Source organism: Pieris brassicae, chromosome 12 (assembly GCF_905147105.1).
Source record: "Pieris brassicae chromosome 12, ilPieBrab1.1, whole genome shotgun sequence".
Classification (NCBI taxonomy): Eukaryota; Metazoa; Arthropoda; class Insecta; order Lepidoptera; family Pieridae; genus Pieris; species Pieris brassicae.
The window spans coordinates 1,979,793-1,996,458 of record NC_059676.1 but is presented as its reverse complement, the minus strand read 5'-3'; the positions used below and the strand labels follow the sequence as shown (position 1 = coordinate 1,996,458).

At 32.0% G+C, this 16,666-nt stretch overlaps 2 protein-coding genes and 1 non-coding gene across 3 annotated transcripts; 1 reads left to right on the top strand and 2 right to left on the bottom strand.

Moving 5' to 3' along the window:
• The first annotated feature begins 386 nt into the window (after nt 1-386).
• LOC123717521 (protein seele) lies at nt 387-4,670 on the top strand. The gene is made up of 7 exons (XM_045673560.1): nt 387-585; nt 663-730; nt 1,153-1,252; nt 1,690-1,844; nt 2,210-2,302; nt 4,139-4,234; nt 4,517-4,670. The coding sequence occupies exons 1-7, from the start codon at nt 498-500 to the stop codon at nt 4,625-4,627; spliced, it is 711 nt and encodes a 236-aa protein (XP_045529516.1). The 5' UTR covers nt 387-497; the 3' UTR covers nt 4,628-4,670.
• Nucleotides 4,671-5,285: 615 nt separating this feature from the next.
• Nucleotides 5,286-15,985, bottom strand: LOC123717351 (ras-related protein Rab-31). The gene is made up of 6 exons (XM_045673293.1): nt 15,781-15,985; nt 10,309-10,436; nt 9,509-9,651; nt 8,112-8,256; nt 7,298-7,415; nt 5,286-6,484 (listed from the first exon to the last, which is right to left on the bottom strand). The coding sequence occupies exons 1-6, from the start codon at nt 15,821-15,823 to the stop codon at nt 6,378-6,380; spliced, it is 684 nt and encodes a 227-aa protein (XP_045529249.1). The 5' UTR covers nt 15,824-15,985; the 3' UTR covers nt 5,286-6,377.
• Nucleotides 12,413-12,605, bottom strand: LOC123717592. Its single transcript, XR_006754844.1, has one exon. It is a non-coding gene; the product is annotated as a U2 spliceosomal RNA (small nuclear RNA).
• Nucleotides 15,986-16,666: the final 681 nt, after the last annotated feature.

Below are 16,666 nucleotides of genomic sequence, written 5' to 3'. Positions count from 1 at the left end.
AAAGAAAGCAAAAAAATATAAAATATAACATTTTTATTTTTACTATTAATCAAATTGTTAGTTTAATTATAAAATGTTAATAAAGTATTACATTTGACATCCGCTATAAGCTGTCATCACAAGGACCAATTATGATGTTTCATAGATCTTTTTGCTGCGGGTTGTGCTTATCCATAGACTCATACACATTGTTATCATTATTGTTTAAATATAATGATGTTTATTCTATCTTAAAATTAAGTATTTTTACATGAATTTTATCATGTAAATGATTGGTAGAATAGTTCTTGGAAATCATTTCAATTATATAAAACTTTTTATTGACAATTTACAATATTTCATAGATTATGACGTAGACGAACCAATCAGAATAGAGTTCGTGTATACATTGAAGTAAAGAAAATGATAAACATTTAACACGTCGAATTTAATTTTATGAGCACATTATCTTTTAATTTTCACTGAAAAAGCACTAATATTGGACGGCATTCATTAAAATGCATTTAACATTTTCAATACTTATTTCTTCTTTTTTTATCGTTCTTGTATCTGGAGCAATTGATCCGCGAAATTTGAAATGTTTAGGTTTGTGTTTACTTTATTTATTTCATACAATCTATACTATATATCTAAAACTTTAACAAACTTATAATTCATTGCAGTGTGCCGAACCACTTTTGACGAGCTTAACAGAGCCATAAAGAAAGTGGATAAATGGAAGAAAATTGATGTAAGTTATAAAAAGATTTTTACATTGTCTTAAAAGTAATAGTTGGACCTTCTATCCTTACCTTCAGTCTGTACAAACTGTAACTAGCATTTTAGGTTGTATTTTAACCTTATATCCTTGAAATTATATTTTGATGGCGGTATCAACAAGAAACTTTTGATTTATACTTATTTTATCAATAGCCTACTTATTAATTAAAAATTAAATACTTATTAATTTATAAATACCTTAATGAAAAATGGAAAAATAACATTTAAAACAAAATTCTTATCTTTGGTCATATATTAAGGAAGTACTATAAAAAGATATTTTTTGTAAATTTTATTAGCCTCTTGCAATGGATAATGTATGAGTCAACTATCTTATGCACTTAACTACTATAGTTGTTCATCTGTGTATGTTACTTAAGCTTTCACTTTCAGGTGGGGAACTTTAGAATGGATGCTGATGGAAACACAATGCAAGACAAAGTGCCAGCGCACAGATCAGCTGTGTACATTTCTGAACTCATTGATGGAATTTGTATGTATACTTTTATAATATGTTTTTCTAGCTATATATGAAGGTAGTATTCATTCAAGGCAGAAAAGTTTTAAAAAATGTGTTATGGCATGGATCATTGCTTAACTACTCAATTCAGTTGTGCTAAAATTATGTTGTTAATAGACTAATAATACATGCCTTGAACCTTTCATTACTGTTTTCTATCTTACATATATAAGGGTTTCAATGACAGTGACACATCTTAGGCTTAGCTGGTCTTAAGCACTTGGGCAACTTCAATTGTTTGAGGAAAGTTATCCATAAAAATTAATCTAAATGACATTGATATTACAGAAAGCCTCATATAAGTTAAGTGTACGAAAAATCTTTGAATGGATTACAGAGATGTATCTAATGTTCATGCACTTTTGTTTATATTTAAAAGAATACTACCTAAGTATTTATTACTTTTATAGGTAAGAAAATGGATGACTATGTCCGTGTGTATTATAAAGCAACAGGCAAGTTAGCTATTATGCAACTCATGACAGAGGGCGGGGGCATGAATCCAGATTTCTCCAAAACCAAATTTGTCACAGATGATGACTTGAATAAGAGTTTAGAGTATTATGTAAGTGAGATTCAAGTATCATTATAAACGCAAATCAAATATTATATTATATTATTACCTAAAATTTTCAATAGTTAGGTTAGGTTAAGTTCGATAACTTATGTATTAGTTAAAGTTCTTCCAACAGTATCTTCCTGTTACAATCTCATGCTACTAATATAATACTTTTATCAATTGTGTCAAAATATTCCCAGTTATATTTTTATTCTTAATATACAGACAATATTTAGGTACATCTAGTGAATCAATTAAAAATGTTTATTGAATTGGAAGTTATTAATAAATCAATTATATTATAATTTGTGGATAGGTTGTTTTAGTAGTAGTAGAAAAGGACTACTTATTTAAATACTTAACAATTTCAGTGTGAGCGTATGTTTGAGGAGAATGAAGACGAAATAACTGACTTGTATAAGAAGAGGCCTCATGATGACATCATGCCTGATGCAGAAAAAGAGGTTGGTATATATTACAACTATATATAAGGATAATTAAATCTTGTTCAATATGATAACTGTTTAAATGGCTTTATAGAGCGTTGTACATATAATATGTTTTGTTTTAACTTTTTTGTTCATGCATGATATTATACCTACGTGTTACTAATATATCCAAGGCCGGATTGAGAGGTACAAGATTCCTCTGGTCTGGAAAAAATTGTATTTGAAAAAAATAAAATGAACAATTTTTTTTTATCGAGCTTTTCAATCGTTCATTCAATTCAAAATTTATTGTGAAACCAAGTATATTCTTTTAATATTTAACAAACATATATTATCAGCTCCCGTTTTATTCCCCCGTTTGCACTCCCCTGAAACCGGCCCTGCCAATATCATGGATTCAAATCATGGCTATGCTATGGATTTATCACTGCGTACGCAATTAAAACTAGATAAACGACTCTCAGACTCAAAAATCTAAATGTGTCAGGCATAGAAACCTGATCGTCTATAAAAGATAAATTATCAAAGAAAGTTGCAACACGCCAAAATCCTATATAGGGAGCCTCCTGGAGTATTAGTCCTCCTATCTAAAGTCCCGTTCCTAATGGCTCATGGTGCCTATAATCATAATCATAGGTTAAGATGTTTCCTCATCTTCCGTCACATTAATGGCTGAAAGTGGAAAAAAGTCTCAAACAATAGCCCGAGTTTGTAAGACAAATGCGCAAGATTCTTAGAATACGTGATAGTTGTCTTTTTAATATTTATTAAAAAGTACGTACATCGAGTATGTATTTCACAAGGCATACTCGATGTACGTAAAGAACTGTCGGACACGTTTTCGGATGAAAAATCTTAACGAATACTAGGTAGGCCTTAATTCAATAGCGAACCATAATAGGATATACTGTGGGAACTTCATGTAACCCTCCTCCCTCCATTTAACGACAAATCCCCTAAGGGCTCATTCAGACGAACGACGACGCTTGCAGTTGGCGCGTGCCGTTCGTCTGAATGAGCCCTAAAACGTCAAAATCACTAGGCTTTGGTTGGCTTTTTGTCCATACAATGATACCCTTTAGATAGCATTACACCTACCCTCAACGACTAATTAAATACTAAAAAGTACTTTTAAGTTGCCGAAGTTCGTTAAAACTGCGGAGCTGTGTACGTCTTTTGTAGCTAGTAATAAACCCGACTGTAGGCATCATACGTACCGAAGTTTCTAAGAATCCGTTCATTTGTTTACAAATTGGTATTGCTTGCACGTGCTGTATTACGATGGTGCCTTAATATCGTAGATATGCATAAAATAAGTAAAAAAAAAAACAACAATTATTGGTGCAGCAGAAGACGTCAAAAAAGAACTGTTTTTATGTAATTTCTAACACCAGTCTGAAATAAACTTTCTCTATTAAAGATTTTTCTTCTTTCCATTTAACGACAACTCTTTGTAACACAAAATATGCACAGTCCCTTGAGTGTAGTTATAAAGAGTTTACACTGTATTTACAAAATATGTTTTTTTGCATTAAACGTATAGTTATTAGTCTGGACTATTACGTTCTTTGAAGCAAGCGAACAGAAGTTATTTAAATGTGATATTTACGTAAATATTGATCATTTACAAGCGTATATAATAGATACGTTTCAGTTCACCCTAATCTCCATAATATGCAATGAAGGTCATTTTATTACTTCTTTTTTCTTTAGAGGTTAGCGGCATTACAAAATTTCGATATTCGAATTTATTTTCTACCTGTTTAAACACTTGCCAGTTTAATCATAGAATAGTTTCTTTTAGATGTGTTGTTTAAAATTCCATTCATAAAACAAATAATATTATCGTAGATATGCTTCAAACACACGAACTTCTGTGAAACCTGGATGTTGCCAAATGCAGAGGACACCACCTGGACAGCAGAAATGGAGAAAGAATATACAAAGGTATCATATAAATATTTTTTTAGCATGTCTATTTATTTTAAAGTAATTTGGGGCCACGTTGACGAATTAACATTTCAAATGTTAAATTTATTTTGGTTATTTTTATATTGGTTAAAAATTGAATTCGTACGACATATATTTATATATCAGCTCGTTTGTGAAAAGCCAATAAAATTGGTGATTCCATTTCTATATTAATTCATCAGTATCACAAAGGAGGTTTCGCCGTATAGGTAATTGTTTATTTGGCCAGAGTTAATAAACAATTTTTTATTATTTCAGATACACGGCTCAGATCCTTACGGTTTCGGCGGTGGCCTTGGTATGCAGCCACCATCACAAGAAGTTGATGATGATGAAGGATATGATGATAACGAGAAAGAAGAGTTGTAAGACTGAAAGTGCCTTCCATTGTTGAATAAATTCTTTATTTATACCTTAGCTTTTAATTCATATAAACAAAAACACTTGAAAATAAAATATGAAAAAGGAAATATATATAACCTTCCTCAATAAATGAACTATCCAATAATATGTATGGTGACTATAGAAGCGTTTCAGAGTGACACCGACCGCTCAGCGCTGACAACTGTTAGGTTATGTTGAAATACACATCTATGTTGCTAGAGGGCCCGACCTGCTTATGGGCTGATTACTATACTGATGTATACAACCATGCCCTCTATTGTCAAAGTATCTTCCACCCTATCGCCATCTCGAACTTGTATAAAGTTATGCAATATACAGCATGCCTTTACAATAACTTTAACTGTAACAGCCATAGGAGTATGAAACACTCTGGATTTGTTAGAAATTATGCCGAAGGTAGATTCAATGCATCTCCTTGCGCGACTTAATCGATAGTTGCTTCTATAAAGTTTAATGATTTTTTTTTGTATTAAAAAGGTAGGCTAAGTTAAATCACATTAAGGAGAAACGAAGTTAGCGGGGGCAGCTAGTTATTTATAATAGGCCTTCGCGAGGTCCAGTTATTGAATTAAACAGGCCAATAAATAAAAAAGCATAAGATTAGATAAATCAATTTATTAATACAATATAAAAATATAAACAAAATAATTGTGGAGTTTGAAAAGTCTTCAAAAATTGTATAGATCCATAAAAATACTTTAAGTATCGATTCTATCCGTCCAAAAGTAAAACCGTGTAATACTTTTTTAATAGCCCACCCTGGATAAAAACTGCCCTGGCAGTGTACAAATAAACACTAGTACCCGGCGATATTGCACATCGACCATTGGAGAGAGACAATCGGCTAGTTTCGGAATTGTATAGCGTTTTCTCTGTCGCACACCGTGACATTAGTATTTCGTTTCGGAATAGGTTTACGCGTGAATCAACAATAAAGTTGTATTACATGGATATTTGACATTCGTTTATTTGGACTGCGCATATGCAATATTAGCCGGGTACTGTATCATCATAACTTGCAAAATCTCCGTTCCGAAATCAAAACAATTCTAATAATAATTTTTGTACCGCGCGATCCCAAGTTTACTAAATCAAAATTGGATACACCAATGTAAATCGGGATCGTTATTGATAACTAATAAACCAGTTACAATGATTTTAATTTCATTAAAAAGTACATAATACATGGAATGTAGTCTTAAAAACAAATAATTCGATCAATTCAAGCGCGTACTTTTACTGTAAAATTAGACACACCATATTCTAAATCTAAACAAGAGATAAACAATATCCATTTACCTTCGGTTTGAAAAATAACTATATTTATAGATACATAATCCTGACAGAATTCCTTTATACAATATTAAACCCTTTAAACTATACATTGATTAACCAATACAATAATTTCTATAAATATTTTACGTAAACACCGTTGACCTTCAACGTCACATACAGATACCGGCAAACATCTTGAACCAATGTCTTTACCTGCGCAGGAGTGATGTGTCGATCGCGTGATTCGTAAATTAGTTGTGCTCGCATGTGTACGATGTGTAAACTTTCCCCCACTCACTTGTTTAATGCTCGAAAAGTTTGCCGGTATCTGTACCTATTAATGTTTTGCCATAACACGTTTTAATTTTATTAAATAGATTTTCTTTATTAAACTAATCACCATAATAAAAAGTGCACGCTTAAATTGATAATTTCAATGCTAGCAACACATATTTCTTTGCGTCTCCCCATGAGCGACGCGATTGTCCTGCCACGCTGGCAATTCAACTTTGCCTGTATGAGTTGCTGTTTCTTCTGTTGGCGTACCTGAAACGTATTTATTTACTTACCTTGCCAACACACTGACACATTGGTACATAAGAAAATAAAATATGACTAGCAATTTTAGCCAAACATCAATCACGTTATAAAAACTAAAGGAAACTATAAAGTGTGAGGAGACCAACTATGGATGGATATCCTATATATACTCAATCTGGTATTGATGAGTTTTGGTCAAAACGCAGTTTTGAAGGAGGGAGAAATGCCTGGGGTATCTAGAGGGTATACGAAGGTATACGAGGTTAGGGCAATCAACCTGATTCTTAAATATTTTAAATGATGCTTAACTAATTAACCCTATGTTATTTCTTTGAATACAAATTTTATTGGGGTATGGGCATGATTGATTGATGATGATGATGACACAAAGTAACAAGTATTTATTAAGAACTAGGACGTGTTAGATCACCCCCGTGCATTGGATGAGCACGGCCGGTATTTGTCCCATCGTCGTATGAGAATTATTCAATATATTTTGTATTATTTCCGGCTGTGTTGCAAACGGTAAAATGATACGAATTCATTTAATTAATGAATTATATTGTGTGACGAATAAACGTTATCGTTTAACTAACGCTCGTATTCTAGAACTACAATCTAGTAGAAGCTCAAGTAGTATCAATCTAGTAGAAAATCAAGAGCTGTCACACCATTCTTTATGTTCTTTCAGCTCACGGACCTGAACCGAGTGCTATCTTTCTTTTTATGAGTTGTCTTCTTGAAGTAATTTTCTTCTTTCCTATTCTATTTATATACTATATTATATATCATTACATAATATTAAATGTAGTTACTCACCAATAGGTAGTCGCTCGTCACCATCCACAGAGTCATATGAGCGCATGGAAGAGACAAGGTTAGTGCTCGACAGCTTCAGAAGAGATGTCGCTGTACTGAGGAATACTTGGTCTATACCCTGAAAAGATATTATTTCATAAAAAGGTGCATAGTTGGTGCAGTAATAAAAGAATTTATTAAATTAACTCGACTTTAATGCTTTATGTCATTGAATTAGGGTAAAATCAAAGGATACGATTTCATAATTTCATCTAATGCAATATATATTTATAGATTACAATTTATAAAAAAATATTAATTAACTTTGTAAATATATAAGGTTAACGTAAGCAAAATTTTAATTGACTATATTTCTCAACCTTATTGTATGTGTGTTGATACAACTAAATCATTACATAATATATTTTAACAGGGAACAAACGGGAAGGATACATCTTGTGTTAAATGTTTGATATGAACTCTCACATTGCCAAGGACCTCTTTTTTATCAATTATAAATATTTTTAACTGCATTCTTGAGTTTGGATGTTACAATATTTTATATTACTATTAAAAAAATCAATGGCGCTACACCCTTTTTAGGTCTGGGATTAGATTTGTGTTCGTTGTTTATGTTTAGTGATCATTAATTAAACTAATAGGCAAGTAGGTAATCCTACTGTGCCTGACGCACGCCGTCGAGTTTTTGAGTCTAAGGCAAGCCGGTTTCCTCACGATGTTTTCATTTCCCTTTCCCGTGTACAGCCGGGGCTCGAACCTACGACCTCGGAGATGAGAGTCGCACTCTAAGGCCAACACTAAAAACCGGAAATACCTGATCGTGCAACGCGCTCGTTTCACAATAAGCCGCTCCTATGGACGTAGCATACTGCGTCGCCTCATTGTGTGAAACTGCTCTGCAAGACTCCAAATCACATTTATTCCCCACTAACGCCAGCACCATTGGTTCAGGTACATTACTGGAATCCATATTAGTTAGTATTACATCCAGCAGGTTAACCGATGGCTGACTGTAGTCTTTTTTTGTAAATCATCTTTCTGAGGCTCCCATTCCCATTCCCTAAATCCCATTTCTCCCATACCTACCTTTAAGCCAAAGATCGTCTCACATTTTATAACTATAATCGATAGAGACGTGGAGTATGGTATAATGGTGGTAGATATGTCGCAGTAAAGTAGTTAAATCAGAGAGTTAATTGAAGCTCTAGACAGTTAATTAAAGAATGATATTCAATCAAGTCGCTAGCATTTTGATTTAAATAAAGCAGCGTCGAAAACGTTTATCTATCTGTCTGACCGAAAGCCAGCGTATTGATTAACAATGTAAAACAAGACTGCGCCATGATTATTTAATATATAATAAATACTTTATTTTGATTTTCGCCATTTTTCTTCGCAACTCGTACGGTGATGTTCACCGAACCCCAACACCCTAGATGGTATTGTCTTATAACGTAAAAAAATATAAACGAAATAGTAATATGAAACTAATATACTTTGACAAATCTGCCTAAGTGTTTCATAGATAAATTCTTTTTTTCAAAATGTATTTCATAAAATTTCAAATAAGGTACGTCTTAGTGTTAATGAGGAGCTTATTCATTCCAAATGGGCTTTTTATATAAAAAACCGTATCATACATCCGTCGCTTTTTTGCGTAGTTTTTGTTCCAAGAAAGCCTTTGTAATAAATCTCTTTTCATTGTTTTTGAGAAAGTCGTAAGGTCCTATTAGACTTAAGATCTCCGTTCTATTGTATATAAAATTTACTGTTATTATGGATAAGGGATCATTAAATAATAAATTTAATAAAATTTTGTTCGGGTGTTTTTTATATCGGCTTTATATTTTCATGTCATAAATACTAATAACAATTTGTATATAATTAACAATGATATTAAAATACAATAGGAACAGAGATCGTAATTAAGGATTATATATAGATATCTTAATTTAATGCGCGAATTGATATTTATAACACGATCTACAAATTAAAAAAACAAACCTTAAAGAAATAATAAATATATAACAAATTTTGATACTATGCAATATTGTTTTTAATCAATCTCCAACAGCCTTCACGCCACCGCTATACACATCCAGAGGACTTGATTTCTGACTTAAACAACGGGTTGTTATAGAAGGAAAATCACAATTAAAACACGCCACAATGTGACACACATAGGATGAATCTAAGCAAATTGATTTTCACCTTTTCAACTCCTTCACCCAACCTTTGATGGCTGCAAAACTACTGGTACTCGTTATGTCATAGACGAGCAATGCCGCATTAGCATTCCTATAGTACATCGGGGCCATTGACCGGAATCTTTCTTGACCGGCTGTATCCCAAACCTAAACGTAAATTTTCATTAAATTCTCGTGTCACAGTCTAACCAAACTCCTCCAAAACGGCTTAACCGATTTGTTTTGTGTATTTTCGGTAGCTTTGATAGCGTATACTACAATTACGTATACCAATTTTACAATGATAATTTGACGGGACTAATTCGCGCTAAGGTTCGTTTCTGAATCTCAACATTTCCTTTGAAATCATTGAATACTTCAATACTGTTGGTTTGACTTTATCAGACTTAGTATTGTCTTTTGTTAAAATAGCTTTTACACATTAAGAAAAACACTCTTTGAACGGCTTAAAGCTATGTATTATTGTTAAAAACTTATAATTATTTACATAATTCTAAATTTTAAAATTTTCCGAAGTTTCGCGTGCTTTTCAGCGTGCGTGGTCACGGTGACTGAAGACAAAAGGTGTTAAATGTCAAAAATATCACAGCTGCAGAGAAAGTTGTTTAATCTGTATTATTTAAGCACGCGAAACGTCGGAAGAAAATTAAAATTTAGAATTATGAAGATAATTATAAGTTTTAATAATAATACATACCTTTAATCCGTTCAAAAAGTGTTTTTCTTTATCAGACTTATTATTTTTTGCCCAAATTGTGTCTTTTAAGCTAGTTTATACGTAGTAATGATTTAAACAAACATTACCTGTAATTTTACCCTTGAATCATCAACATTAATATTGCACGTGAAGAACGAGGCGCCTATAGTTGGCGATATATGTTTTGAGAACATTTTTCCAATGTATCGCACCACTAGACTTGTTTTCCCAACACCTGAAATAATTATAATTTTCAAGTAATTTTCAATTGCAATATACTTAAAGAAGAATGCCTGACACGTGTACACTGCCATGTCGTGCTTACGGTCAATCATGGATATATGACTCGAAACAACAAAAAAAAAACCACCGCTCGCATGAACAATGGCAGATGGACAAAGAGGGTAACAAGGTGGAAAGGGCCACCAGGGAAAGAAGAGAACGCCCTCTTGCTTGGTGGGCTGACGAGCTAAAGTTGGTGGAAAGGTTGGGAGGAAAATGCTCAAGAGAGAGAGATGAAGCCAGTTGGAGGAGGCCTATACTCTATGAGAGGTCTTTAAAATAATTCTGTATAAAATAAGTAAGTGTATCTTTGGTGAAAATTGATAAATGTTTCAAGGTTTAATTATTCAGTGATCAGCTGATTGTTTTCAGCCGAATACAAATACGATAAACAATACAACTCTAATATCGGCACTGAAGAGACTGCGCATGCGTAAAACGGTGTTTCATACAATTATGAATTAAGGAAATGATAACGTGTATATGCATAATAATAACCCAGTTTAGGTAAACACATGCAAAGTAGTCACAACAAACAAAATAACAAATTACTTAGAATTTTCCTCTCATGTGCCGATAGTCCAGGTTAACTACTATAGCTATAAATACTGAAACTGAAAAAAAATTCTATTGCAAATAGTATTTATTACTTTTACAGTGTGTTAGTTTAATACTTAAATATAAAAAGCTTATTAGAAGTGGTCTGCATTGGTTGCAATACAGTCCTTTAAAGGCCAGATATCAATAGAAGCACGCACTTTCCATTGGAAAATTATTCACTGCTAATAGTATGGATTATGTTAGGGACTCCAAATTATCATGGCGTTTAGAGCAAGCCGTACTCTATAAAACCACCACTGACCATAAATCATAAGCGGATTAAGATCGGGACTAGACGACGGCCAGTCTTCAGCTCTAATGAAGTCCAAAACAATCGTTTCCAACCGAGACTGCGTAAACCGAGATTTATGACCCAGTGCCGAGTCTTGCTGGAAGGACCATTCTTGGTTATTGAACATGGTATTGTAAAGGAGCTTCACTACCTTCTCAAGAATGGTATCTTGATACACTTGTGCCGATGTTTTGATACCTTTTTCATAAAAAGTATGGCTCAGTCACTCCTTCACAGCTAACACCCCACCAAACCATCCCTGGAGTCCGATAGTGCCCACGTTGCACTCGACTAATTGCAAAGCTTCCTTAGAGCTTTGAGCATAAATACGGTCATATTGTGTACGGTAAAATGTTGCTCAATTGTAAAAAAATTGTCACCCGTAAACAAAATATTTCTCCCTTTGCGTAACGCTTCAGTTGTTTCGGTTTTACCACCCTATTCTTTTTTAAAATATCAGATATCTTAATATAAATCTTTTTCTGTCACAGAGGTCTCGTTGTACCTATTAATAGCCCGGTACACAAACATATACTAATACCAAGCGTATGGAGAGTAAAAATTGCATTTGGCTCCATATCTACTTTGTGTAATGCAATCACAGCGACTCGGTTCTCTTTTGTAATATTGCAAAATATTGTACAATGTATTAGCGCCAAAATGAGAAAACCCAATGATGTAAAAATGACAGATTGTAAATTTAAATGTAATATTTATATTAATAATATAATAAAACAAAACATGATTGAGTTAATTTTACACATTCTACAAACAATATGATATGTTTCTATTTTTGATTAATGATTTGAAGCAGAGTTACCGACATTCCTAGTGTTAACAAACGTACTATGTATCAGACATGATAGCACTTTCGGGGTGCTAAGGAATAACCATAAGTGATAAGACGAACCGCGCGAATTTATATATGAAACTAATTAAAAACGAAACAATTGCGCGAAAGCGAGTGAATCCGAATTCGTATCTCGTTGAGTACTGAACTACTGAGTACTAAGCCACTATTGTTTGATTGTTATGATATTATGTGGGCCGATCCCGGCGGCACTGCAATGCCGGGCCGACCCGTGACAGGAGTGGAGCGAGCCCCGAACATCCCGTCAGTTTCCAAAAATCAGTTTAATATACTGGTCCCGCTATGCGGGAACTTTCAGATATTAAGCTGAAAAGAACAGATACTACACTTTGATCTTAGCCAAAAGGCCGAGAAGCGATACATAATTTAGTGACTCTAGAGTATATAAGGCAAAATGAAATCAATATGATAGCGCGTTTTATATCAATCTATTCAGGATTGAGCGACATCTACACGTAGTTTTTGTACCTAAACTTTGAAATAGCGCCCTCTGTGTCCAAGTATACACACAAGCAATACCAGCAAAAGGTTTGTTATAAAATGTTTACTTATGATTTTCGTTTATTTAATAACGTTTTTGTTTGTGTAATTCTTTTATTTTATAATGGTACGTCTTTTTAGTTCACGACACGTAATTATGTTTCAATGCTATATACAACATGAAGTTACATAAATAGACAATACTATTAAACAAGTTCACCCACTGCGTTAAAATTAACTAGCATATTAAATCGCTAAAACCAGTTTCAAACATATGGACTGGCATAGTAACACACATATTACACAATATTGACTATGTTTTATGAAATCATTTAAGTTATACTTATTTAATTAAAGATTTTAAAAAATAGAAGCAAATTCATTATAATAAAAGATATGAAAGTTATGCTTTGTTGATTGTATATATCAATTTAATACCGTATATTTGCAGATAATATCTAGAGATCAGTCTTATGGACATCATTGGAGTGCATAGAAAATTGTTAAGTGTATCACGTGCTATATGATATATCAACAATCAAGAACTTATCAAAGCGATCTTGGGTTTAACTTATCACTGTTTGCGATTCGATAAGCCCAGCTACCGTTATCCGATAAAAAAACTGCAGTGACTGCAGAGATGCACAAGGCCCTTTTTAATGAAAATTTTGAAAAGTTAATTAATGTTTCTTATTCAACTAAACTGTAACATGATTTGATGCACACCAAATTTACTTTTAATAATTATAATAAGTAGCTATTGAGTAACAAATTTGATCAATAGCAGTGTGTAAATAAAGTATATACTGGTATTGGTATGTAAATTGTAGAGAAGTTCGTAACACTTAGTAGGAAAGATGTTCATCTAACATCAAAGAAAAATTATTCTATCTAACATCTTTCCTAAAACTTAGATGCCTCTATCAGTCTGAAAGTGATTTTAGTACCTTCAGTAATAACATACTATACATTCTTCATTATTTTCATAGTTGATTTTTAGTTTATATTAAATATTATGTAAAATATGCCATATTAAATTAAGATACAACAGTTTAATCATCATTAATGGCCTCCGCAGGTATCTATAACCATCGCAATCTTCTTCTTGGATGCCCCTTAAAAACTCCTATTGTTTTGAGTGGATTGACTGAATTGGTGAATTTGGCGTCGTCAAGATTGTTATAAAGTTCTGAGAAGCCACAATCAGAAGTATTTACTAAGGCCAAAGTAGTAGCCATTGTATCAAGATGAGTCTACTGATCTCTCGGTTGGGATTAGTGTCACTTGTCTTTCGTCAATGTAAACAACAGACAATAGTTTAATATGTTATCTTATGAGAGAAAGTAATCTATAGAAGTCAGTGTACACTGCAATCTAAGTATGACTGAGGTACATGCCATTAATGCCTATCCTGTACCTTGTTTGCCTTTCCATTTAAAAATAGATACTCCTCATTTAAATTGAGCATACACGACTATCATTATGGGTAGATTAGTTAAGTTATTAATACAAAGGTAAGCATATCAAGGCTACTGTAATTTAAATTTTAAACCATGTTTAGCCTGTGGTTAGGGCACCCAGGACACTGACGTATCAAATTCACACAGGATTATAAATATCAAATTACTATTTGCAAAGCTGCATATATAACTTTCAACTTGATTCACCATAGTCTAAGTTTTTCTATCACTTCAACATTAATTGAAGTATCTCCTAGAAACTCTTAAGTAGTAATTATTTAAGAAAAATCTATTATAATATGTGATTATAAAAAAAAAAATATACTTATGAATAATGTAATTTATTACATTCTTAGATATTTAAAACAATTTGTATTAATATCACAAAATGCTTCATGAATGTTAATTAGACTGAGATTGATCAATAACATTTGCTGGTGCACTGACTTTTATAATTCTTGGTTTGTTATATAGTATTATTAGTCAACTTAGCTGTTTCTAGAAAATAAATATATTTGTACCTGTTTCTTTAGACAGTCGTTACTGGCTATATTATGATATTATTGTGACCCTAGGTGTAATCCCGGGTTCATACTTTTTGTATAAATATAACTTCTATATATCACAATATATATATGCTACAATCCATTATGTCAGGATTTTGCCATACAGTGTGTTAGGCATTGTAAGGCTTAGCTTTCAATCTCATACTAAAAAATCCATGCTAATTAAAAAACATATTGCATTAAGTTATATGTATGTTTAATCAACCTCATTATCTCAAAATTGCTTTAAGTTCACACATTGCACAGTAAATTACTTTTGAATTAAAGCATTTTCAACTATATGTTCTCAGTTCATCAGAAAATAATCTACAAATAAACAAGTTTTTATATGGTTGAATTCTTTTACAAGTTACATTACAAGTTTTCAAATATAGCATTTGGGTTACACTGATTACCTCATAGTAATTAATATTTCTAATTTAAATTGCCATAAATTGAACCTTTGTGTGAACTTCCTTATTGGTTTTGTATTTACACAATGCAAAGTGAAGCTAAGCACTTGATAGTACTTACTGTAACACATTTCATTAAATAACTAGACATTTTATACAGAAATAAAAAAAATTAACTTAATTAGGTATTTAAAAAAAGCAAATAAAACGATATATATATATATATATATATATATATATATTATATATATATATATATATATATATATATATATTAAGTAAGTTCTATTTAGTATATATTCTATATTGTTCTCAAAAATTATTAGATAAAATTAATGCACTTTATATTTATACACTATAAACTGGATTTCTGTGATGACTAATTAATAATTTATACTTAACAAAGTCATTAATATGGACTGTGTGTATTATATATTAATACTCAGTCACGTTATTAAGTAACACATATGCGTAATATATACCTTAAAATCATAACACTTAAATGAATAATAAAGACATCACTTTTAATATAAGGATACTTTGCATACCACATGTAAGTTTTTCATTGAGTAATTCAAGTTATAACGCCGCGAGATACTATCATATTAAATAAAAAATTAACAATGTTGAATTTACCTTGCGATCCCAATACAACAATTTTTGCCTCAACTACTTTCATTTTGAACACAAACACTACACTAAAACAATATTTCAATACCACTTTCTTACATTTACATCTTCTTAGCTAACTTTTAAAAGAAATGAATTCTTTCTAACTACGTTAACGACCATCGCACACAAACATTACAATATTTTTCAATTAGAATTTTTTCTTCTAACATTTATATTTTCTGTGTTATATGTCATAAGAGATGACATTGACACAATGTAAATGTTAGCTTGGCAGCTTGCACTTGACAGTCGGTATTAACAACTGACATGTTGGAGTAAGAAAAAAGAGGCTCTCTGTATTGTTATATAGTGTTGTTCTTATAAATCTTTATTGTTTTTGTAATTTAATAAGTTCATAGTTGGGCTTGATATACTATATATGACTTAGTATCTTGTTTGAGTAAAATAAAATTTAAATTAATAATGTCTTCTGATTTTTCAGATCGGTGTTTCGTCTTTTTATTTTCAAAAACATAGTGCGGTAAGTTTTTTCATTAAATCGTTTAAGATATTTAACATTCTCTTGTCGTTATTGGAGCCTGAGACAAAATAACTGAGATTGACGTGACCCATATACACCAAACTGATTTGTATGGAAATATTAATTAATCATATTATGTCAAAACCTGAGCTGAGCATTCCTATTCAAATTCAGTTTTCGGATTACGCATATCACAGAGTATTTTTGTCTCAGAGTATGTTTGATAAACCTTAGGTTTTTATAAGAGCATCTTTGAACAAACGCCTATGGAGCTAGTCAAATTAATTGCATCATTAATATCGAGTTTACGATTCCGCCATAACACTCGAAGGCAATCAATCGACAATCACTATAAATTTGTCGTAAACT